This window comes from Desmodus rotundus, chromosome 11 (genome assembly GCF_022682495.2).
Source record: "Desmodus rotundus isolate HL8 chromosome 11, HLdesRot8A.1, whole genome shotgun sequence".
NCBI classification, from domain to species: Eukaryota; Metazoa; Chordata; class Mammalia; order Chiroptera; family Phyllostomidae; genus Desmodus; species Desmodus rotundus.
In genome coordinates, this window is record NC_071397.1 from 92806892 (window position 1) to 92831419 (window position 24528).

Genomic DNA, 24528 nt, shown 5'->3' on the forward strand with positions numbered 1-24528 from the left:
CAGGCCGGCAATGGTGCAGGGCATTTCCTGTGACAAGGAGCCCCTAGGAAGAGCTGTTTCTTCTCGCCTCAGGGCAGAAACAGAGTATTGTGTTGCATTAACTCTTAGGGTTGTCAAGAGTGACTCAGTGATTTTCTGTATCGAGATATTATGTTTTCTCACTTGACTCAGAATGGTGGAACTCTTTTATCTGAATTAATTTTAGTTTTTGAGGCCATTCAGTTTTTTTTAAAGCCCCTTGTTTCACTTATTTGACAAGGAAGCTCTTTTAGAACGCTACCATTACTGCTACTACGACTTTGCTCTTGTGTGGTTTGTGTGTGTGTGTGTGTGATGAAATGTGTGGGAGTCAAGAAACCATTGAAATAGGCAAGGTGAGGGGTAAAGAACAGCGGATGGAAGTGGGGACCAATAAAGCGCCACAGGGGTGCAGCCCGGCAGCTGATGTGCAGCCTGTCTCGCTATGTCTTTGATAGTGATACCAAAAATAGAATCTCTTTCTAGGAGAACATGTCCAAATAGTGGGCTCTGCTTTCAAACTAGACTAACATTTTATAGTAAATTAGAAAAAAACTTTATAATAATCTTTATAATTGCCACTTCAAAATGGGAATTTGGACTGGCATGAAATTATTAACAATAGAGAGTAGATTTCAAAAATGTAATTATACCAGATTTATCACTTGAAATATATTCTGTTAAGTAAAATACGGTTCCTCTTTCCCATTCTCAGTTGTTAGCTGTTAGGCTAATTCAGGTAGCTTGAACTGGTATTTGGAGTACATATTGGCTTAATGGTTTGGGGTTTACTTCTGACTCTAAACGACTTTTGTGCCTTATCTTCCTGGAGAGCAGAGGCAGCCATGCTCACTTCAAAGCTCAGAAGTGACTTACTGGTCTGGTTTTCAGCTGTTTTCATAGAGGCATGAGTGACTCCCACACATTCCTGGACTGTTGGGCTGGGGTTCTCATTTGTTTACAAAGGTGTCTGCATGTGTTTTCTAAAGAGGTTTGGATGAATGGCTGTTTTTCTTACATTTTTGCATGATTTTTCAAACATTCTAATAGTTTCCAGGTCTGACAGTTATGCTTATGCTGATTGGAGTGAATATTTTGGGTAAGATGAAGTATTTTGGATGATTTACACTTGACTGCATAAATGTAGCCTAACAAGTTATATGATTTGAAGAGAATTACTTGAGGGCAAAAAAGGTTGCTTAACTACTAAGAAAATGACAGGTTATTATAGATTGGTTTGAGGGTATTGTCGTTCAGCTGCTGTCCCTACGAATTTGAGCTTTGCTGGCCTGGAGATTTAATAGTATCTAATTATAATTATGGTTAATGTGTGATGAGTCCTTGCTCTGCACCAGGCTCCAAGTTACAGAGTTCCGCACATCATCTCATTTAGTCCTCCACAAAATTCTGGGAGTCGGCACGATAATTACTCTCAAACAGACGAGGAGACAGAGCAAAACACTCTGGAACCCAGCTAGTCAGACTGCAGAGCCTATTTGTTCTATGAGCCATGGTGTTCTCCTGTCTTCTTTAAGTGGAAGGATGCTTCTAAAGGATGCTTTCTTAAGTGGGCCCTGACCAGTGTGGCTCAGTTTTTGGGTGTCATCCCAAAAAGCCAAAGGTTGCTGGCTCAATTCCCAGTCAGACCACATGCCTGGGTTGTGGGTTTGGTCCCCGGTCGGGGCACGTATGAGAGGCAACCGATTGATGTTTCTCTCTCACACTGATGTTTCTCTCCCTCTCTTTCTCTCTCCCTTCCTTTCCCTCTAAAGTCAATCAATAATCAAAAGGGTCACTGGAAGTGAGGGGTGCCACCTGACCGCAGCTGGCTCCTTGTCCTGCTAGGGTTATTGGCAAGAAGAGTGGGGTGTAGAGTGGGCTGGAGTTAGTTTGCTTGCTAAGGGGAAATGGGGCTGTTCCCATGCATGGGGCAAGACTCAGACACCCTGTGGGCCTTCTTTAATCCTACCAAGGGGGAGGATGGCTCAGGGATAAGCTGTGGGCCAGTGGACAGAAGGGGTGCCTGCCAGGAGGGCAGTCGCAGAGACACAGGAGGGCTCCGCAGCAGGACCAGGAGCAGACTGGCATCTCTGCCTGCCGTTCAGGGGCCTGCTCCCTGTTCTTTGCTGCAGTCTCTGAAGATTGAAACAGGGCTCACATTTAGTCCTTTTCCTATTCTTTCCTAGAGAAATGTAGTAATTTTCTCTTGCTTGTTAGCAGGGTCCTGATGGTTAAGTTCATTGCCTAGCCTGCGGGTTCCAGAATAGAGAGAAATAACCACTGGATGGGATAATGGTGGCAGAACCAGAAAAGAAATGAACGTTGTTGATACTGGTCTGGTGTTGGTTAGAAAATTTTAAAATGTTCATTTGATTATTCAAAAAAAAGCTAATACACATGGGTAAATGGTAAACAGTACAAGATGGTACGTGGTGAGAAATTAAGAACTTCTTGTCCCATGCCCAAATCCACATTTTTTTTCTTGAGAGATAAGCACTATTAATAATTTCTTCCAAAAATTGTATATCTATATCTAAATATATATAGATGTGTATATGTTGGTAACATAAGGGAACTATACATTATTCTGTGTCTAGCTTTTCTCACTGAATACTATGCAGGGTGGGGCAAAAAGTATGTTTACCACTGTGAGCCTATGAAACACAGTTTGCTCTTATATTATCATTTATTAATAATCGTATTATTTTTCATACAAACAACTGTAAACCTACTTTTGCCCCACTCTGTATATTGGAGATATTTCCACATCAGCATGTACAGGTCTCATTTTTATTAATGGCCGTATGTCTGTCAATAGTAATACCTTCTCCTGGCACAAGTTTTATGGTTGACCAAGCATTTACATATATTGTCTCTCTGGGCCTCCTGGTAGCCATGAGGGAGGTATCAAAAGGCCCCGAGCGGTTGCCTGGCTCACCCAAGATCACATGGGGCCCGGACTCAGGCCCAGGCCAGTGCTCTGGGCCCTGTGATGTTCCCCCATATGCCGTGCTCCTTCCATTCAGTGCAGGGGCCACAAGTGGAGGTGAACACTCTGAAAGCCGTAAAAGAAATGCCAGCGTGGTGCCCCAAGAAGCCAGATGAGGAGGAAATGTGGACCTCAGGAAAGTGAGAAAAGATGATAGTCAAAGTTTAGCACCTGAAAGGGTCCTGGCGATCAGCATATTCTTGCTGTTGTAGATGAGGACCTGCGGCCAAGACATCAGACAGCTTCTCAGGCCACGCAATGAGGTCATTTTCATTCCTGAGGATAGTTCTTTTTTTTTAAAATCCTTGCCCAAGGATACATTTATTGATTTTAGAAAGAGAAGAAGGGGGGGCATGGAGAGAGGAGGGAGGAGGGGGAGGGAGGGAAGGAGAGAGGGAGGGTGTGAGAGAGAGAGAGAGAGAGAGAGAGAGAGAGAGAGAGAGAAAGAAACATCAATCTGTTGCCTCTTGTATGTGACCTGACCGGGGATTGAACCCACAACCTAGGTATGTGCCCTGACTAGGAATCAAACCTTCGACCTTTCAGCGCATAGGACGATGCTCCAACCAATCAAGCTACACTGGCCAGGGATCCTGAATTTAGAGAAAAAGGAGATTCTAGATTTTTCCAAGCTCCCTTGTTCTTATCAGCTAGAACAGGGTGTGGACAAGCATGTACACTGAGAAACCCGAACACCTGTGAGAAATGAGAAAAGTCCTTCCTAGCACTGCATGGTGGCCCCTCTGAGAGAACTCTCCCCGCAGGCCAGTATGACCACCCAGACTCGAGCTGTCTGGGTGCCCAGGCAGTGCAGATTTGCACGCCTCTCTGCCTCCCACCCCTTCACTTCCTGAGCATCTCACAGGCACTTAGCTCTCCTCCAGGCTGCAGGGCTACTCCAGCATGTGTCGATGAGAGTATCCCCAACTATGAGGACCACAAAATACATCAGATTATCCATGCTACTTTGGCTTAAATTTACCTTGCAAATAAGTCCAATGAATACATAACATTTCTCCTTATGCATAAGTTTTATTTTATCAAACAGCCATCCGGTTAAGGTTCATTGGCAATACACTAAATGAACCCAGTGTCTATTTATTATTACTTGTTAAGAGAAGGTGTTATTCAAGCTGAGAAAGTATACTAGCAGTTATTTCTGACAGACTATCCTCTGGTTTATTTCCTCACTTTTTAAGTGGACTTAAACTTTTTTTTTAAAGAAGAACAGTGACTGAACTCGTGTGTTAAAATCTGCTAGAAGACCATTGGATCAGAAGCTCCTGCATCTTTTCATTACTTTTGTGAGGATACCTGAAAGGGATTCTGCTTAGTGTGTTCATTTTGGAGGGTTCCTCAAGATGGATGAAACCCCGCATTTAGCAGTTGGGGGGTTAAAAGTCTACAGCGGAACTTTCAGGTGTGGCAGCTCGAGGGGCACTCACATTCCACACCACTCAAGTCTCAGGACACAGGGTTTTCCCACTGTCTCCTGCAGCACTGCAGTGACCCAGGAGCTGGAGGGCGGGACAAGGTACTTGTTAGCTGTTCTAGAAATCTGGGGCAGTAAGCACGGCTCTGCTCAGTGTCTCTGAGCTTTACCTTCTTGCTTTGATCGCCAGACCATTTTCCTCTTCCTTGCTTCTTCTGCTTTGGACAAGGACAGTTTGAAATTCTTTCTGCTGCTGTTGACCACCAGCGTTCGGACTTTAAATGCACCCAGGTGGGCAGAAAGCTCAGAGAACCCTCTGCAAACAGTTGAACAGAGCAAAGGAGAGGAGGGGTCTAGAGGAGAGCTGAATGCTACCTGACATTGAACTAATCACACCAATTGTCACACTGCTCTCCTTTATTTGATGCTTACCTATTGTCCCACAAAGTCCTTCCTATTTTGTTTGAGCCTAAAGAGGTGTCTTGAAAGTGGTTTGTTGTCTCAGGTATTACAATGAGATGGTGGGCACTGAATGCATTATGTTCTCCTTTAGTGCAGCTGTTGGCTTGATCCTGTGCCAGGTGCTTAGAACAATTGTGGTTTTGCAGCTGGTGAGCGAGGCTGGACAAGGGGAGGGATCATGTCGTTGCCCTGGCCAAGATCGTTAGCAGGCCGGGCTGTGGCGAGGGCAAAGGGATAGAGCATTTTCTCTTTACTTCATCTTCATTAAAAAAAGGAGCTCTCCAGGATAATTATCTTTCCTAGAATCCTTTTAAATTGTTTTTCATTGAAAGTATACTTCGATGCAAGTAATATTTTTGTCTCATTTTAAAATAAAGGTAGAATGCCAGTTGAAGGTGGTAGTGTCACTAGAATTGACTAGCTGTGAAAGTATAATTTTGGATGCATTATTGTCATGCCGTTTTTATTTGTATTGTCATTATGTACAGATGTGGTTGTGAAATACTTCAAACCATGGCACACTGAGTGTCCTCCCTGGATTTTTAGGAATGCGTTCAGTGAGACAGCCAAATTCCGTTTCCTTCCATTTGGCTCATTATGTTGGCTACAAATCAGAGAATATTCACTTTGCTATCTGAGTCAAAATGCATAATATCATAATTGTTCTTTTACAAAATGTAAATTTCTTGTTTCCTCAATACCTCGCTTTCTACATTCTTTCTCTATCTTATGCTGGAAGGTGCTGAATGGTTTTCCAGGAAGGCTTTGACAATGTTATGTCATAATCCACCGAAGAATATGTTTCACATGATTCATTTCTTATATCTTTAATCATGGGAGTATTAGGTTCTGGAAATACTTTTATTGCTGCTTCTGAAATGCCTTCCCACCGATATGATATAGTAATTACACTAAGGAAATGCATTTTCATGATACTTCCAAGTATTACAATATGTAGGCATTCTTTCCACTTCACCAACCCGGCTCTGGTGTTCCTGGAGACGCAGGGAGTGGAGAACGAGATGCACCTGGGATTTCATCTGACTCTGCCATCTACTAGCCGAGGAGCCTTGAGCGAATTAATTAGTCCCTTGAGGTCCCAGTGTCTGATTCTGTAACACGGGAATTACAGTAACCTAACTCACAGCTATGATGCTGAGATGAGATAAAGGGCTGAAGTCACCGAGCATGGCCCTGGTCCCTGGACAAGCCCTGGCCAGTCCTGCGGCCCGGTCACACAGGGTATAATCTTCACGGGCCAATTGCAAATGCACAACTCGGATTCTTTTTCCCTCCCTGCCTCGTCTAGATGCTGTCTCTGCTTCCTACTTCACTTTTTAAAACTTGTGGCAAAATAGGCATAACAGAATTTATCGTCTTAGTCATTTTTAAGTGTACATTCACATCGTTGGGTCATCATCACCACTGTCCATTTTCCGACCTTGTTTTTTTCCATCCCCGATGGAAATTGTACGAATTGAACAATAGTTTGCCCAGTTCCCCTTCCCCACAACTCTTGGTAACTGCTATTCTACTTTCTGTCTCCATGAATTTAACTACTCTAGGTGTTTCGTATAAGTGAGATCACACAGTATTTGTCCTTATTTGTCCTTTTGTGTCTAGCTTATTTTACTTAGGATAATATCTTCAAGGTTCATCCATCTTTGAGCATATGTTAGAAATGTATTTCTTTTTAAGGCTGAATAAAATTCCATTCGATGTACGTTCCACATGTTTTCAGCTATCTGTTAATGGACCTTGGGTCATTGCCACTTGTTGACTATAGTGTATAGTGCTGTTATGAACGTGGGTGTACAAATATCTGTTGGAGTCTCTGCTTGTAATTCCTGTGGGCATATACCCAGAAGTGGAATTTATGGATCATGTGGTCTCCAACTTCATTTTGACGTGACTGCAAGCTTCAGAGTAGCCTGTTGGGGTCTTGCTTTGTTGGTGTGCTATTGAAATCCCAAATGCAACATGCTTGAAATTGTTCCACTCCTCTTCTTTCCACCCCTGCCCCAGTCAGATCCTCTTTCTGATTAATATTAAGAACAATTTTTTAAGACACCCTGGCGAAAGCCACCAGAATCTTTGACTTTCCCTTCTCCCTCTAGCCCTAAGAATTTGGCAAGGCTGTTCCAAGTTTCTTCACATCTTCTCTCTGGCTTGCCTACTTTGCTACTCAGAGAGGACTAGTGCATATTTTGGTATGATTTTTTTGTTGGCTTAACTTTGAATATGTTTCACCCTTCGTTTTGTAATGAAAATCATACATTCCCATTTTCATTAAAAAATCTTTTGACTTCTTATTTCTACAACAAATTCCCAACCAGTCTTCCTTTTCTTTTTTGCTAGTGGTCCCCAACAACATTAATGTTTAGGTGAGTTCTTCAGTTTTACCAGCAACCCCCATAACACTTTCCTCTTTGACCATAGTAAATAAATATGCATTCATGACCAAGATAAATCATCACTCATAAGTTAGGGGTTGGAGTAGATGGAAATGCTGCAGGAAGCCCACATTTTTCTCAGTGTGCAAGGAAGAGCAAGACTTCTGTCCCTCTGTATGACCACGTCCAAGAGACTTGGACCTTTCATTTCATCTCTGTGATCTAAGCCAGAATGTATTGCCCAAAGAATTCAATATTGGTTTGGCCCTACGCAGTATCGATCTTGCAGATATGTTAAATAGAAGACAATAGCACTGACTCTATCAATGCCTCACTTTTTACTTCCTTATGCACGAGCTTCTTAAGAAGCAGAATAGTCCATGGTAAACTAGTTGTAGACAATTACCGCCTCTGGAAAGTAGATACAGTTCCTAAGTGAAGAAGATCCTGCCCTTTGGGGCAAGTTGGGCCCTCCATGTGTGAAGATGGTTAGAAACCATAAGAGTTTGACCTCTGGAGTGAGGGAGACCTTGCTTCAAAATCCATCTCTGCCACTAACTTGCTTTATAGTCTTTATCATAGTTTTGGATCTGTAAAATTGAGATGAATATAATTCCTTCCTCATTAAGTTGCTGGATTAAATGAAATAACCCTCATATAGCCCAGTACCTGCCACATGATGCTCTGTATTCAAAAGGGTCAGTTTTCTTAGTAGAGAATGTTGGGCAGACTGTCTCATGCAGTTGCCTCCCAGACAGGAGTTGAGCATCAGCGTGAAATGAACAACTGAGGAGAAACGTCTGCTGGCAGGTCCCATTCAGGGCAGGGTAGTGACTAGTTTATAGAGCAGTGCTTGGAAAAGTCCTGAGTACATCCTTACTATCTTCTCGCTGCTTAGGCTCAAAACTATGTTTTGACATGTTTTCTGTACTTTAACTCCTAAAGACAAATATAACCATTTGCTGATAAAACTAAAAAGTCACAGATTCCTGTTGGCCAAATATGTGTAGGGTCCTGTGATTTCATATCAAATTTAAAGCTGTATTTCACACTCTGCATGTACATATGGATACTTAGAAGTAGAAAGAAATATGGATTTTGACATCTTATTTGGCACCTTAAACTATTTCCATACAGCTCCCTGGATACTTTGAATTCTAATAAACACTAGTTAATGTTTCTTTAATAAGAAACAGTAAAAGTAGCCAAGCAGGTATAAAAGAATAGGACATTGAAAAGAAAACATTATTTTGTTGGAAACCTCCAATGAGGCTTTGGATAAATTAGCTAAAATTGGCTCTTATTTGATTTGTGAGCACTTACACATTGGAGAGTTAATTTGCCTTTAATTTAAAGATTCATTTTTATTTCCATGCCTTAAAAATTGGAACAGTTAGCTAAATGCTCACATGTGCTTTAAGAAATGTTAAGTGTTTATTCCTTAATGGCACAAAACCTTTTACTAGTGTTCATACTTGGCTTCTGGTCTAACCTCAGGAAAGTCTCCTTCATTTTAATGCATTTTCCCCCCAGGGTACTGTGTTTCTCCTTATTGAGCTCATTTATTTAAAAAAATCGCAGACTAAGAGTTGATGTCATACATACTGATTTTTTTGTTGGCCATGAAGTAAATCTGTGTGCTTCCTTCTGTGAGCTGCACGCTTGAGGAGCACTTTGAAATGTGTCAGTTAGGGATAGAAATAGTTGGAAAGCACAGTTCAAGCGCAACTTCTGACGCCACAGTTAAAAAGTGTTAAAAAAAAAAAAAGAACACTACAAACGTATATCATAGAACTGCTCTATTGAGGTAAATTGATGTTTAGACTTACTTAATATGACTGAACCAAGTATTTTGAGGATCCTGATCTGCAACCGTGAAGCCACAAGCTGCACGCTTTGCATTGGGTTGTCGGTCACCGAACAGTCCATGTAGCCCATTGTGCAGGAGACCCTTGGTCAAGACATGCCTCCTCCCTTACAAAGACTTTGATGTCATTAATCATTCATTTGTAAGAAGTTTAATTTTCTATGTGAAATAATAAAATGGACCCCCTATATTCCCAGCTACACCTGTTCTTTGGTGATGGGGGTGAGCAGGGAGACTAGAAAAAGCAGTAAGGGCTGAACAAGCACAGCTTGTAAACTGTCTTAAGGCATTTAGATTTTATCCTTAGAGCTTTCTGGACCATCAGAATATTACAGTGAGATAGTGGCATGATGGTGTGTGATTTTAGAAAATCTCTGGCAGCATGGCGGGAATGATTGGCAGGAGAAGGCTGGAGGCAGGGCGTGGCTTAGGGGGCTGTTGCAATAATCTGAGGGGAAGACGGTATGGGGTAGGGTAGTGACGGTGGACCCAGAGCGGAATTGGTTTTGCCTTGGGAAAGGTTTTTAAAATAACTGACTTGATTGGTGCGTGCATGTTTCTCTGGGGTCTGAGTGAGAAAAAAGCTAGAATCTAGAATAACATCCACACATCAGGTTTCGTGGTGGGGCAGTAAATAGGGGCAGACTGATGAGGGAGGAAGCTGGCCAGTTGGGTTCGAGACACATCTGTGTTGAAGAGTCTGAGATGGTCAAGTCTGGATGGGCTGGGCAAGTGGGTGCACGGGGCTGAAGATGTGTAAAGAGGTTTGGTCTGAGGTGGCTGCCAGGTGCACTGAGGGAAAAATGTGACAAAAGGAAGGATACATAATGCTAACTTCCTCTCAGCTGCTGCTTGTTTTATTTTATTTTTCTCTGCTTTACTGGGGTATAATTGACAAGTAAAGCTAAAATGCTCAGAGTGTACAACGTGATGATTTGATACACGTATACATTGTGAAAGGCTCCCCCACTGAATTAGTTAACACAACCATAACCTCATATACTTACCCTTTATTGTGAGACCATTTAAGTTCTCCTCTCAGCAAATTTCACTTATACATAGAGTCCTATCATTTATAGTCACCGTATTATACGTTAGATCCTCGGACTCGACTCATCTTATAACCGAAAGTTTGTACCTTTTTACCAACCTTTCCCCATTTCTTCTACCCTTCTCCCTCCACCCTCACCCCCCAGCTCCTTGTAGCCAATTTTCTACTCTGTTTCTATAAGTTAATTTTTTTTCTTTCAAATACCACATATAAGTGATACAATGCAGCATTTGCCTTTCTCTGTTTGGCTTATTTCACTTAGCATAATGCCCCCCAGTTTTCTTTTTTTAAGACTGAAACATATTCCATCTCCTTTATCCATTCATCCCCTGATGGATACTTAGGTTGTTTTCATACCTTGGCTATTGTGACTAATGCTGCCGTGGACATGGAGATGCAGATAGTGCTTTGATATCCTGTCTTCATTTCCTCTGGATAAATACCCGGAAGTGGGATTGCTGAGCCATGAGGTAGTTCCACTTTTGACTTCCTGAGGCTCCTCCACACTGTTTTCCCCAGTGGCCGCCAGCCGTGCACGAGGGTTCCCTTTCCTCCACATCCTTACCTGCTTGTTCTAATTTTCTGCCTTTATATTCCTTTTGAATCTCTTAATGGGTCATTTCTTATTTTTGTAACTAACAAATATAGACTTTTCTCTGGGATAACAATAATGCAGAAACAGCTGCTATTGAAAGAGGAAAAGTAAGAAGAAAAAGTCGAGAGAAAGCATCTCAGAGAGGCGTGGGGAAAAGCTGCTGTCCCAGCAGCTATGCGCTTGCTCCCGGATGTGTTCTCTCCCCACCCTTCATGTCCCCGTCCCCTGCGTATCTTTTACTCACTTTCTTTGCTCTCCAGGTCCTGGTATTCAGGCCCTACATTGGCCCAAAGGCTTTCTACATTTATTGTTTCAGTGGATAAGACAACAGTGATTATGTCTCCAAAACTTCACCTGGACCTCACAGCTTGGCTCCCGCTTTTCTGTTTCATCCAGGCCTGTGCTAAAGGAACTTTCAGGCAAGTCTGTCCACAGACGCCCAGAGTTCCTCAGTCTCTTCAGTAAACATGCTCTGTGTTTCATTGATACCGTTGTTGTGAGGGTTTTTCAAAAAATTAACTCCACTTCAGAAAAAACGAACTCCACTTGAATTGAAAGACTTTCTTATGCATTATCTTCAGAAGACCAAATAATAAAATTTAAAAAGAAGATTCTTTGAACATACTTAAATCAATTTTTTAATAACATACTAATATACCTTGACCAAGTTTTACTCATTAAGAAAAAAAATGTTGTGTCCTTCTTTTGATGGAAGTTGAAGACTTGTACATAGTTGTTAATGGTGTTTGGTTAAGAAGAATTTGTTTTTAATTGTATATGTCAAATATGTACCTATTAATTTTTCTTGTTGCCAGTTTATAAATTCTAAATTTCAATGTGGTTCAGGAGGGAGCTTTGTAAGAAAACGTTTGAGTTAGGAACATGATTCTGTTGTTCACCTATGTTAATTATTGTTAAGGAACGAATTCAGTTGCACAAACCTGGAGAATTTTATGGGTTAACCACGTTAGTTCAGGAATTTCATGCAGTTCTGTGAAGATACGCATCTACTAGTGCTGGCCAATCCAAACAACCTCTGGCCAGCCGGCCTCTGACCCAATTTAGTTCTCTCATCTCGTGGCTTGCAAGATAACCGCCTTTTGGGAGAGAAAGTGAATCAAAGTAATTTTTGGTTCAAGTGATTATTGACTGTTTTCTTCTGAAGCTTAATATAAATTCATTTTTTTACCTTTGAAATAAATCAACATGTACTGCATACAACACCACAGGAAACCAAACACTCAAAGTTTCTTTGAAGGGTCAGAAGAATACACTTTCTGCTTAGAATTTACACCTGCCCAGGTAAATTTGTTTCTGGTTTTATTATCATCTCAGTTTGTCCCTGTTAATAAGGACAATCCTAAAAACAGTAACCATGCCTGGATATCTGAGGAGTGTGTGGTCTCTCACTAAAGTTACAAGTTTGTAACTCTGCTGACTAGTTGAGGAAAGAGTTTTATAGTTAAAACACTTCACTATGTGCTGCTGCCTGCCCTTTGTAAATGGGAAAATAGAGACTTACATAGAAACTTTGAATCAGAAGGTAGAATATATACCCTCTTTGTGTGTGTGTGTGTGTGTGTGAATGGAAACACATTTAAAAATAGTACAAATCATCTCCTTAGTCTCCATTCGGGACATTTCTCCAAGAGGTGTAAGAATATAGACATATAAATGGACTTCTTTATAAAAACATACTAGTTTTTATTGGTTTATGAAGTTTAATATTCTGCATGCTATATGCCAGATTTTTTCTGGTGGAGAAAGAAATAAAGGTGACTTCTAAATCATAGAGCAGACACTTCATGTAGGCAACTAGATATATGTATCCGGAGCTCAGAGAAGAAGGTTGGACGGGGGGGTATATACTTTTGAGTCATCTGCATTTAATGACAGTGGAAACCGTAGGTGTGGACTAGATTCTTTGGCGGGATAACATGGAACAGTGAGAAGAGAAGAGGGCCTGACATCGAGCCTTGTGGAGCTCTGACTGAATGCTCGGTGGTGAACCTGCGAACCATGTGGGGAAGCCACAGCCTGGGAGGCAGAGCAACTCGGGCAATTTGTGTTGTGGAAGCCAAAGGATAAGAGAAAAGCATGTTTCTGAAGGAAGGGAGGCATCTTTCGAGCTTCTTTTTAAAAAATATATTTTATTGGTTATGCTATTACAGTTGTCCCATTTTTTCTCGCCTTTATTCCCCTCCGCCCTGCACTCCCCTCACACCAGCATCCCCCCCCACCTTAGTTCATGTCCATGGGTTGTACATATAAGTTCTTTGGCTTCTTCATTTCCTATACTATTCTTAACCTCCTCCTGTCTATTTTGTACCTGCTATTTATGCTTCTTATTCCCTGTACCCGATGCTTCTGATATATCAAAGTATAATATGGACTGAAACTATCTGTTGGATTAAGCACTAAGAGTCATTGCTGATACCAGAGAAGCTACTATTGTGGGGCAACTAAGTTGGAAAACAGATTGGCATGGGTTGAGCTGGCAGGAGAGGTGAGGAAACAGGGTCCCTGGAGTGTGGACATCTCTGAGGATTTGAGTTGCCAAGGAGGGGGCGGGATACAAGACGGAAGTTCGAGAGTGATGTGAGGTCTGGGGAGATCTGTTTTGTGAGGCTGACTTGAATGAGATAAAAGCCCACAAGAAAGGAACATTTGAGTAAGAGAGAAAAGAAAGAGGATTCCGAATAAAATAATAGTGGCGACAATACTAGTATTTATTGAGTGCTCACCACATCCGGGACACTGTGGTAAGCCCTACATGTGTATTCTCACACTTAACTCTTAGAATGACGTTATGTAGTGGGTACCATAATTTTCTCCAGGTTAAAGAGGGGGGAAGTGAGGACTGGAGCTGGTTACTGGCTTGCTCAGTGTCTTCCAGCTAGTAAGTGGTGGACTAACTTAGTAACTTAAGGACTGAGCTTTGCCAATGCCCAGCTGACCACCCCAGCTTGAATTTAGGTTTTTAAGCTGCATTTGAATACCTACTTAAAGATTTTTTAAAATTGTGTTTAAGAAGGCCACCTTGAAACTCTGAGAGTTCTAAGTTTTATCCTGACACCAATTTAACTAGTGACCTGGTTAAAAAAAAAAAAAAGGCTTTATCTGCTGAGAGAACCTAACCTTGTGAGTGTATGTATGTAAGACATTGTGCCCCCAAATATAATCTGTGTGAACTGAAGGTGATTTGCCCAAAGAACTCCCAAGACACTTGGCTGAGGCAGAAAATAAGTCTAGGAGATTTTTTTTTTTTCATCTAGAAAAGGACAAAGAAAGGATGGCGGGCTGAGGTAACAATGTAGTAAGGCCAAGTAAGTGATACGAAAACATAGACAGCCAACCGTACATTCTCACTGGCTCAGTTTCCTGAAAAAATATTAATTCTGTCCTCTTGCTTTTAATAGGACATAATGACTACATGTGTCCGGCTACCAACCAGTGCACAATTGATAAAAACAGGAGGAAGAGCTGTCAGGCCTGCCGGCTGCGCAAGTGCTACGAAGTGGGCATGATGAAAGGTGGTAGGTACCTCCGACACAGGGTGCCCGCCCACAGCGGGTGTCCGTGTAGATCGCCCAGTGCCGGCTGCTTCCATTCCAATAACTGTGGGAGTCTAGTGTTTGCTCTCCTGATTAGTTTTTTTCCTCTTCTTATGTTTCTCTTTGCAACAAAAGTATTTTTATAATAATACAGTTTATTTAAAAATAGGAAGTGGCTGGAACTGGAAATTCTAACATGCCATCTTGCGTTTTATAGTTTAAATGTACATACTTATGTTTGAAATCAAAGGGGTGTGGAATGTGGTTGTGGAAGGAAAGTGTCTAGAAAGATTACTCAGTAGTTATTCTGGAAATACTCTTCAGTTACTGTTTATATTGCTAATGCTAGAAAATGGTATCTGAGAATAAACTTTCCCTACACTGAGACTTGTAAAGGTGAGAGTTAAATAACTAATTTACAGTGTAAATCTCTTTCAATCTCTTAACATCCCTTAGGGAATTTGCATTTCAGTCTAAAGGCAGCTATTTCCTTTAGAAGTTCCGTCCATGAGCAACTCCCGCCCTGTCAGCGTTGGGAGCTATGAAATGAGCTCTGAGCCCTGACAAACCTCAAGGCTCCAAGGGTCTGTGCTGTGTGCTTGTGTCCCTGTGGCTGTGAGTGTTGTGTACACGTGGCTTTCTGTCCTCTCACAATCATCGCGTCTTCGAGTTTTCTTACACAGGAATCCAGTGTCTGGGTCTGGGGGTAGGTGCTTCCTAGGTGTGGCTGCCTGACACGTCTAGCATTTTGGGGATCTGGTCTTGAAGAACACCTCCTCCAGTCTTGGATAGCCTTCAAAATACAGAGAAAGAACAAACAGGACTGTGTAATTAAAGTCAAGTCATGGGGCCCTGGCTGGTGCGGCTCAGTCGGTTGGAGCTTTGTCGCATAGGCCGAAGGGTGGCAGGGTTGATTCCCAGTCAGGACACATGCCTGGGTTGCATGTTCCCTCCCTGGTAGGGGTGGGCGCCAGGCAACCAACTGATGTTTTTCTTCCTTTCTCTCTCCCTCCCTTCCCTTCTCTCAAAAAATCAACAAGCATGCCCTCGGGTGAGAATTTAAAAAAAGAAGTTAAAAAAATGAAGTCATGAGTGCATTTAGTGTTTCAGGATGACACTGAGGTGGGAAGGGGGATGGCGGACCGGTGATGGGCCTGCCTGCTGGTCGCAGTGGGGCAAAGCGTCCTGAGAGGGACAAGGCTTGGGATGAGTTAAGGAGAACAAAGTGGTTCTAGTGACTATGCAGACAGGGCAGCTAACCTTTAACTCATTAATCCTTGGACAAATGGGGAAGCAGAGGCAAAACCCAGAATGGAGATCAGGATGAAAGCATGCCTGATGGTTACGAAGCTTACAAGCAAAAGATTCTTGTGTTCCATTGTCATCAGTAAGCCTGCCAGGCTGAGACTGTGAATACAGTATTTGGAATACATTTTCTGAAGAATAGATGAAATGTTGAATTCACGCATTGGGTAAGTTGTGACTACATGTCTTGAATGTCTGAAAGAGCAGCTTTAATTTACAAGGTAATTCTAAGAATTTAACCGCCACGTTCGGAAAATGACACGTTGAGTCATAAGTGGATTAAATATTTAAGGATTTCATCTTTCATTGTGCTGTTGGATAATTAGTTAGGCTTAATTAAACTCACAAAAAGCTTTTTAAGGTAACTTGACCGTGACAGGAAGATAACAGCTCCATGTAAAAAGTTTGTTCTGAAACAGCAGGGTCCAAGTTTAAGTGATTGTGGGTAGGTTAAGCCCAGGCTGTTCCATTCTCTCTGAAAGATGGATCGATTTGTGAACATGTCTGAAGCATTTTTTTTCTTTTAGGGAACTTATACATCAGCCCCACTTCATAAAAACAATTCTGTTTTTCCTAATTAATATCCAGATACAGTCTAGCTGCATAAATATAAATTATGCATGCTCATTTTTAATCTAACAAAAATTTTAATTATGCAATGACATAAAAATCTTTCTACTGTTTTCAAATAGGACTCTAGATAATCTAACCACACATAACCAGTCTGCATGTCTAGGTATTTAATTGCACATGTACATTTATAATTGTAAAATATATATCTGTATCAGTTTGCTTGGTCTGTTATAACAAAGTCTGTAAACGGGGCAGCTTAAACAACAGAAACTAATTTTCTCGCAGTTCTGGAAGCTAAAGTCCAAGATTAAGGTGCCGGAAAATTCAGTTTCTGGTGAATTTTCAGTGGCTGCCTCCTTGCTGTGCCCTCCCTTGGCCTTTTCTCTGTGCTCACCCACCCCTGGTGTTTTTTTCTCTTATGAGGACACCCGTCATATTGGATTATGGCACCACCCTTATAACCTCATTTAATCATTATTACTTCTTTAAAGATCCTATGTCCACGCACAGTCACATTCTCAAGTACTGGTGGTAGGGCATCCACATGCCTCCACGTGAATTTTGGGGGCAGAGGACATCATGCAGTACATAATAATATCCCATAAAGGTTCCTCAGTGGTTCGGTAGCTGTCTACATTCAATGGAAACATGTATCTTTCTGGCAGTTTATATACTTGTATAAGTTTTATGCCAAGCCTTAAAGTTCTAAAACTACACACTGTGAGACCATCTCATTTTAATGATGTACATGAAGTATTTGCTGCAAGGCAATATAATTTATTGTATTTTCTACAACATGGGAAAAGACATGAATCAAGATTTAATTTACAACTGGAAATACAATTATAACTAGCTGTAAAATTTGAAGTTACTTGTAAAGAACAGCTGTGAATGAGTAAATCTTTATACCATTTTCCTGTTGGTTTCATAAGAATCCACTCTCTCAACCAGGCTACACACCAATTAGAGTTTTGACTCTCCACTCATGAAATAAAATGTTCAGTTTCACATAAAAGAGAGAGAACCACATCCCCACCCGTGACTTAGTAGAAAGACTGAATAAAATTTATTGAAGTACCTTAAAGGTTCATTTGAGTGCCTGACTTACTTCATTGCAGACGTGATTTTAACCTGTTATGATGCCTACTGTGCTCTGATCTTCTCGACGTCGCTGTTAGATTTGGTTCTGAGCCTGGGTAGCTCAGTAACATGCAGGAGCTCAGGTCAGCTTTAGGGGATGCGTTTCCCCAATTCAGCGCACGTGCTGGTCTCTCTTCCTCAGTCTCTTTTTCCTCTTTATCTATCTCCCTCCCCTTCAGCCTTGGACAGCAGATAAAACGTCTCTTCTTCAGGGAGGCCTTCCCTGTTGCCTCACACTGGGTGAGCTCCTTGTGTTCTGCCTTTCGTAGCAAACCACTCTTCTTGTGCGCTGTCGGCACTATTATTCTGTGTTGCTCAGTGTCTGTCCATGCACTCTGTGATGGCAGGGGCTCTCTCCGTCCCATGTGTTATTCTAGCAGAAAGCAAGTCACAAAGCGAGTGTTCAGGAATTTTTCTTTGCATGAATTAATGAATGAACTCAATTTATTGAAGTGGGTATTCTTTTAGGGTTTTTATATGCAAGCTGTCACAGGGAAAGCAAGGATGAATGAGACCCTAGTCCCTTCTGCCCGTGTCCTCACAGTACAAAGAGGACGCTGGCATAGGAAATGGCAGACCAGGACGGCAAGTTGACACTGCATTGAAAGATGAAGCTGTGAATGGAAGACCAGTGGTCAGTGGCAGTTCAGAGCTTTAGCCAAATACGCCCGGGGTTAGTCCAACCCAGAATATTACTCAGACCAACTGACTTCCACCGTGTGGATTGCTTATCAAGGAATTTGGCATTCCCATTTGGTTTGATGGAAAGGGGAAGACTTCAGAGCTGGAATTCCTGGACTAAACACTGGCTCCTCCTCAGACTAGCCGAGCAATCCTGTCGCGGTCACTTTCACGAGCTTTGCTATCCTCAGATGTAAAATAAAAGTAAATAGTTTCTACTTACCAAGTTTATTGTGAAGATCACAATGCAAAGCATGTGAAAATACTTTATACTTATGAAGCACCACTTATAAATGTTAGCTGTTATATCTTTTCTATCTTAAAAGTAATTCTGGTCACAGTCAAATAGCACACTTGCACGATGTAGAAATAGCTAATTCTTCTGTGTGTGGTAACAACCTGCTCCGACACGGCTGCTCTTTCCCCCGTCTTTTTGGTGTCGTGTGCTGGGTGTGGTTTCACGATGAGTAAGAGTTAGGGTTAATCATCTCATGACAGCAGAGATTTACACAAACTTGTGAAGGTTCTTTCCCCACAACAGGCTCAGAAGTGTGCTGTTGGTGAGGCCTTCATTCTTCAGATGAGGAAACTGGCACACAGAGATTCAATGATGTATAGGATGCATGTGCTTCCCATCCCGGTTGTTTCCTGTGACACATTAAGAAGAAATTGGGATAAAGTATTAATCACTGATTAGTCTTCATTTTGATGACAATGTTGCAGTTTAATTTTGAGAAATATTCTAAACAAATTTAAACTTAAAGTGAGAAAATAAGATGGTAATAATATAGATAGGGAAAGGTATGTTGTGCCCACAATAACTCAGAAGCTCCATGAAAATTGGAAAATAAAATATCTCCTTATTACCTAAGTTTAGTATTTATCATTATGAATTACTGTAGTTTTTTAATTGATGGGATGACTCCCAATCTAGAAAATTTGGTTTCTTTTTATCCTTTGTTGATTATCTTTTATCAAAAGTTATCAACTGGTTATTAATTTTAATGGCAGTAGAACTAAATCAGTGAACTAAAATCTCAAATGTAAATCATTTTCTTGGAATTGTACATTAATTCTTGGGAGAATTATAGCTGCATTTGGGTCCAAGTTTTTTTTAGCAGGCAGAAAAGCTAGTTGCTCTTGACCAAAAAGATTCTGGTTGTTTTAAGGAGCAACCCACATATTTATCATATTAACATATTATTTTACTATTATCGGTATTTAAATGTTATACATATTTACCCAAAATTCCCCCCTGTGATCGTTTTTCATTGCAACTAAGAAGTATGCTGACTCAAGGCTCTGAATCACATGTAAGACCTTACAGATTAATGAAGACAATGTTTTGCAACATTTAAAGCAATCAGACTCTTCTTCCACGAGCAGTAGGAGATTCTCAGTCTATGAAACGGAGAAAAGCTGATTTAGCATAGCGTCTCTTCACTTCTGGGAATCCCAGGGCACCAAGGAACAGTTCTCAAACCACTGATATAATCTAACCTCTTCATCTTCTAGATAAGAAAACAGTCTCGAAAGATTTGGTGACTTGATCAAAGTCTCAGAACTACATAGCAGAAGAATTGAGCGTCGAATCCTAGAATTGAGACTCCGAGTTCTTTCCTGCACACCTCTTTACTCTATGTTATCACTCACATTTGACATGAAAAATAATTGATTCAACATATGAGTGGCATATAACTGAGTTAATGCACACAAACACGTTCTCCAGAGTAAAGAAGCCGTCTAACTCTATTCCTCCAGATGACATGGTGGTGACAAGACCTCAGTGGTCTGTTGACCTGGGGAGCTAAGGGAATTCAGCCTACCAGGTTCATAGCTAACCTGTGAAGAGCTTTCTATTTCTGCTTTAGAAGTGGTGTCAACAGAGGTCGCAGTAGGGGGCACCCAACTGCACTAACCGTCATAGATGATGACCTGCCTCCATCCCTATTAGGCAGCTGAGGGCCCTGTGTACCAGGATAATGATTTTATTTTTACCAAATTTTGAAGAGAATAACTAACTAGTTATCTCAGTTTTTAAAAAGTCATGTGAGAAAAATAAACATCTAAATGTCTTCTTTCCTTGGAATTTTATGACTATGATTCCTATGTCGTTCCTGTATCTTGGTTTCTCACTGCTCATCTTTTTTGACCTCAGTGATGTCACTACGCACCTCCTTTTGTCTTTAAATTCTACAACCCAGAGTTAGTCCTGACACATTCCTTGAAGCATGATGGCAGGCAGTCCAACGCTTCGCTCCTTGTAAGAACCGTGCTACCTTCAGATTCTCAATGTAGAATGCGCATCTTTCTTCCAGATTTGGCAGAGTAGGATGAGATCAACTCAATCCAAAGATTGAAGCCCCACTGGCCACTCCGTCAGAACTGCTTTTGTCAGGGTTTCCAATGACCTCCATGTGGCTGAATCCAACAGTCAGTTCTCAGTCCTCATCCTGACAGACTAGCAGCATTTGACACAGTAGATAATTCTCTCCTCACTAATGTTTTTTCTTTTTTTATTGCTGTTCAAGTACAGTTGTCTCCATTTTTCCCTCACTACTTTCCCCCACCCCACCCACCCCCACCTCCCACCCTCAGTCCTACCCCCCCCCACTTTGAATTTGTCCGTGGGTCCCTTATACGTGTTCCTTAAAGGACCCTTCCCCTTCTTTCCCCCATTATCCCCCTCCCACCTACCCTCTGGTCACTGTCCTTTATTTCCATGTTTCTGGTTCTATTTTGCTCATTTGTTTGTTTTGTTGATTAGATTCCACTTATAGGTGAGATCATATGGTATTTGTCCTTCACCAGCTGTGTTTTTTTCACTTAGCATAATGCTCTTTATTTGGTTTCCAGGGCAATACACTCTTAGTTTTCCTCCTGGATCATAAGTCCTTCTTTCTAGGTTTTCTTTGTGTGTTTGAGTTTCCTGACCTCTTAATGTTAAAGTGGCCGAGGGACCTCTTCTGTCCTCTGTCTATACTCTCTCCTTGTTGATATCGTCTGGCCCCATGCCTTCACATACCATTTATGCACTGACAACTCTCAGTTTCACACTGCCAGCCCAAACCCTCTGCCAAGTCCCTGGCCTCTAGTGCAACTGCTCATTTGTCTTCCTCACTTGGATGTGTTATAAACATCTCAAACTCAATTTGTTTAAACCTGGATCCTTTATCTTTCCCTCAAATAGGCTTTACTTGCATCTTTGCTAATATCTTCATCTTTTGAATTGCTTAGAGACAAAAATTTGCGTTATCTTTGAGTCCTCTCTTTTCCCCATACCTCACGCTCAAGCAATTACAGTGGTTCTACCTTCAAATATTTCCAGAATCTGACCACTTTGCTCCACCATTATAGTTACCACTCTGATCTGAATCGTGATCATCTTTCTTCCAGTTCATTGCTGAAGCCCTATCTGCTGTTTTTATTCTTCCTTCCCTATGTTCTATTCTCCCTACAGATACATTACAAATAGAAACAAAATCATACCACGTCCCTCCTCAAAGCCTTGCATGGCCTCTTATTTCACTCAGCCAATGTCACTACAGTGACTATAAGAGCCTATGTCAACTACCTTCTTTCCATTTTTCTTTTTTACCTCTTTTCCCATTACTCTGTCTCTTGCTTATTCCATTCTAGCCATGTGGGCATTCTTATGTGTCAGACACACCTCTGTATTGGGGCATATACTCTACCTATTTCCTCTCCCTGGGATACCCTTCCCCCAGATATCTGCGGGCTTCACTCCTTCACCTCCCTCAAATTATTTAACCCAATTATCAATTTACCAATGAGGCTTAACCTGACAGTCCCTTTTAATAGTGCATTTTGCATCATCCACACATCCTGCCGCGCTCTCAATCTCTCATGCCCCATCCTTTTCTACTTCTTTATTTTTCTATTGCACTTCCACCCTTTAACACATCATATCATTAATTTTCGGATTATGTTTATAGTTTAATCTCCTATGTTTATAGTTTTAATCTATAAGCTCCAGATGGGAGGTTACAAACAAAACCTGTTCGCATGTTTTGTTCAGTGATGTATCACCAGCACTTAGATCAATGCCTGTGTGTGATAGGCAGTCAGCAATACGTGTGGCATGAGTTAATGGAATGAATGAGCAGAGGTGAGAGTACACTTATGTGTTGAGCTATGAATAGATTGAGAATCAAGAGTCCTGCTTTTCTAAGTAAGGGAAAATATCTGCTTGGGAGTTTAAGCCTATATAGTAGTTAGCTTTCACTGCATAACAGAGCCTCAACTCAAAATCTCACTGGCATACAGCCATAAGGATATTATACCCATGCCAGGGAGATCAGCTAGGGGACTGCTGTGATTGGCTGGGCTCCCTCAGGTGTCTGGAGGTCAGCTGGCTCATCCAGCTGGAGCAACTGGGATGCCTTGGTTTTGCTTCACACATCTCTCATCCTCCAGCAGACTAATCCAGGCATGTTCCCATGGTAATGGCAGAGGCACAAAAGAGAGCAAGTCCCAAATCACAGGCCCATTTCAAGCCTTTGCTTTGTTACCTGATGATATGCAATGGGCTGAAATAAGTCAAATGGGTGAGAGTTATATGGCAATCGTTGAAAAATTTGGGCCATTTTTGTAATCTATCACAACCAGAAATATTAACTTTTCAGATTTTAGAATAAAAATAATAAACAGAATGCCATAGATTCTGAGATTTTTAAAAATATTTTATTTATTTATTTTTAGAGAGAGGGGAAAGGAAGGAGAAAGAGAAGGAGAGAAACATCAATGTGTGGTTGCCTCTTGCACGCCCCCTACTGGGGACCTGGCTCACAACCCTCGCATGTGCTTTGACTGGGAATCAAACTGGAAACCCTTTGGTTCACAGGCTGGCACTCAATCCACTGAGCTGCACCTGCCAGGTCCATTCTTAGATTTTGAGGGGACTTATGACTTCATTTACTCTTGTTCCTCCCTCAGTGTAGGAATCCCCCTACCTAGCATTCCTGACAGCTTGCATTGGAGTGCTGAGTGCAAATAAGTATTTTATTTTCATGCCTCTCTCGTATAATTGATGAGTGGACACAATTAGGCAGAAAAACCCAGGAGTGATGTGAGACAGTACTTCTGGAAAAATATAACCTGACTTCAAATGTGCTGGATTTCACCAAGTTATTTGGATATAGGTTTAGTGTGTCCATGTGTACGATGGCTTTTTGAATGCAGATGAAAACACAATTATTTGTAAGGCTATTTTATGTTCACTACACATACAAAATTAACCAACAAACATTGATGATCATGCTTTTAGTTTTATTTGTTATAGTTATAATACTGATTTTATTTGTTATACTGAAGTAATTTGATTGCTTACTTGGACGTCACTTTGGTGCTTAAAGGATGAAAAGAGGGGTCATCATTTACCTTTCCAAGAAAGACCATGTCTCACATTGAGTGATGGAAGAAATGCTGACAGTTTTTCAAGGGTCTCCCCTGTTCCTATAATTTGCCTTTGCAAAAGTAGGTTGTTCTTGAAGTGAAATAAGGAAACTTTCTGTGGACTGGAACTTAATGCAGAACTTTGGGGGCAATAATTATATGAATGGATTGCTGCTTTGGAATTCTGTGATCCTAAGACTTCATAACTTTTCATGTATTTACTTTTTGTTTCAACGATTGTGATTAGGATAATAAATGGCATTTGCAGCTGAAAAGAACTTAAAGGTCACCTAGTCCACTGCTCTGTTTTTCAGCTTATTGTTCTTGTCCAAGTTAATACGGCTAGTTAACCACTCGGACAAGAAGCCAAGACTCCTAACTGTTGGTTCCCTGGGCTTTTCATTGTACTGTACTCCCTTGCTGACCTAAGTGATTTAGATCATCATGCAAGGCAGCTGCAGGCACAAATGATATATTAACATCACATAGATCAAAATTATGACTTAGGAACAATTACTATGGACACAAAATACAACTTACTCAACAAAAACATGAATCAACACGTTTGGCTCAGTTGCTGCTCGGCAGAAGTACCAAAATAAATTTATATGGCGATAGTGATGGACATTTTTAAGAGAATTACTTAATATTTAATTACTTAATATTGCTTAATATAATTTAAAGACCATTTTCTCCTTCAGGCCAAAGTTTTTCACTATATTTAGAGAATAATTTCAATATTTGTTGTAAAGCCTGTTTCCTCCCCCCGAAATGTTCAGACTATTCTGGTATTTAAAAAGGTAACTTTGTCAAGTAGAAGGCAGCCTGGCCAGCGGTCAGGTGTATGAGCCTGACTTTTCTAAGGACCCTTGGGCAGATCAGTTAATCTTTGTGAACTCTGTTTTCACGTGAAAAAAGGGGCTTAGGACACAGTGGTCTCAAAAGCACCTTTCAAATCTTAACATTTATATTTTACGGTCAAAGTTCAGATTACTTATTGAAAGATCGGATATAAAATTAAAGGTACGACATACGAGTTTCTGTGTGTGAGAA

General features: G+C 41.2%; 1 protein-coding gene across 4 annotated transcripts in view; it reads left to right on the forward strand.

Annotated features, from left to right (window-relative positions):
• The window catches only part of ESR1 (estrogen receptor 1), a 345015-nt gene that overhangs the window by 161601 nt on the left and 158886 nt on the right, over positions 1-24528 (forward strand). For all 4 annotated transcript variants that reach the window (XM_053914185.1, XM_053914184.2, XM_053914186.2 and 1 more), the window contains one exon: positions 14227-14343. In XM_053914185.1, coding sequence (XP_053770160.1) covers positions 14227-14343 — 117 coding nt within the window. The remainder of the gene's footprint in view (positions 1-14226; positions 14344-24528) is intronic.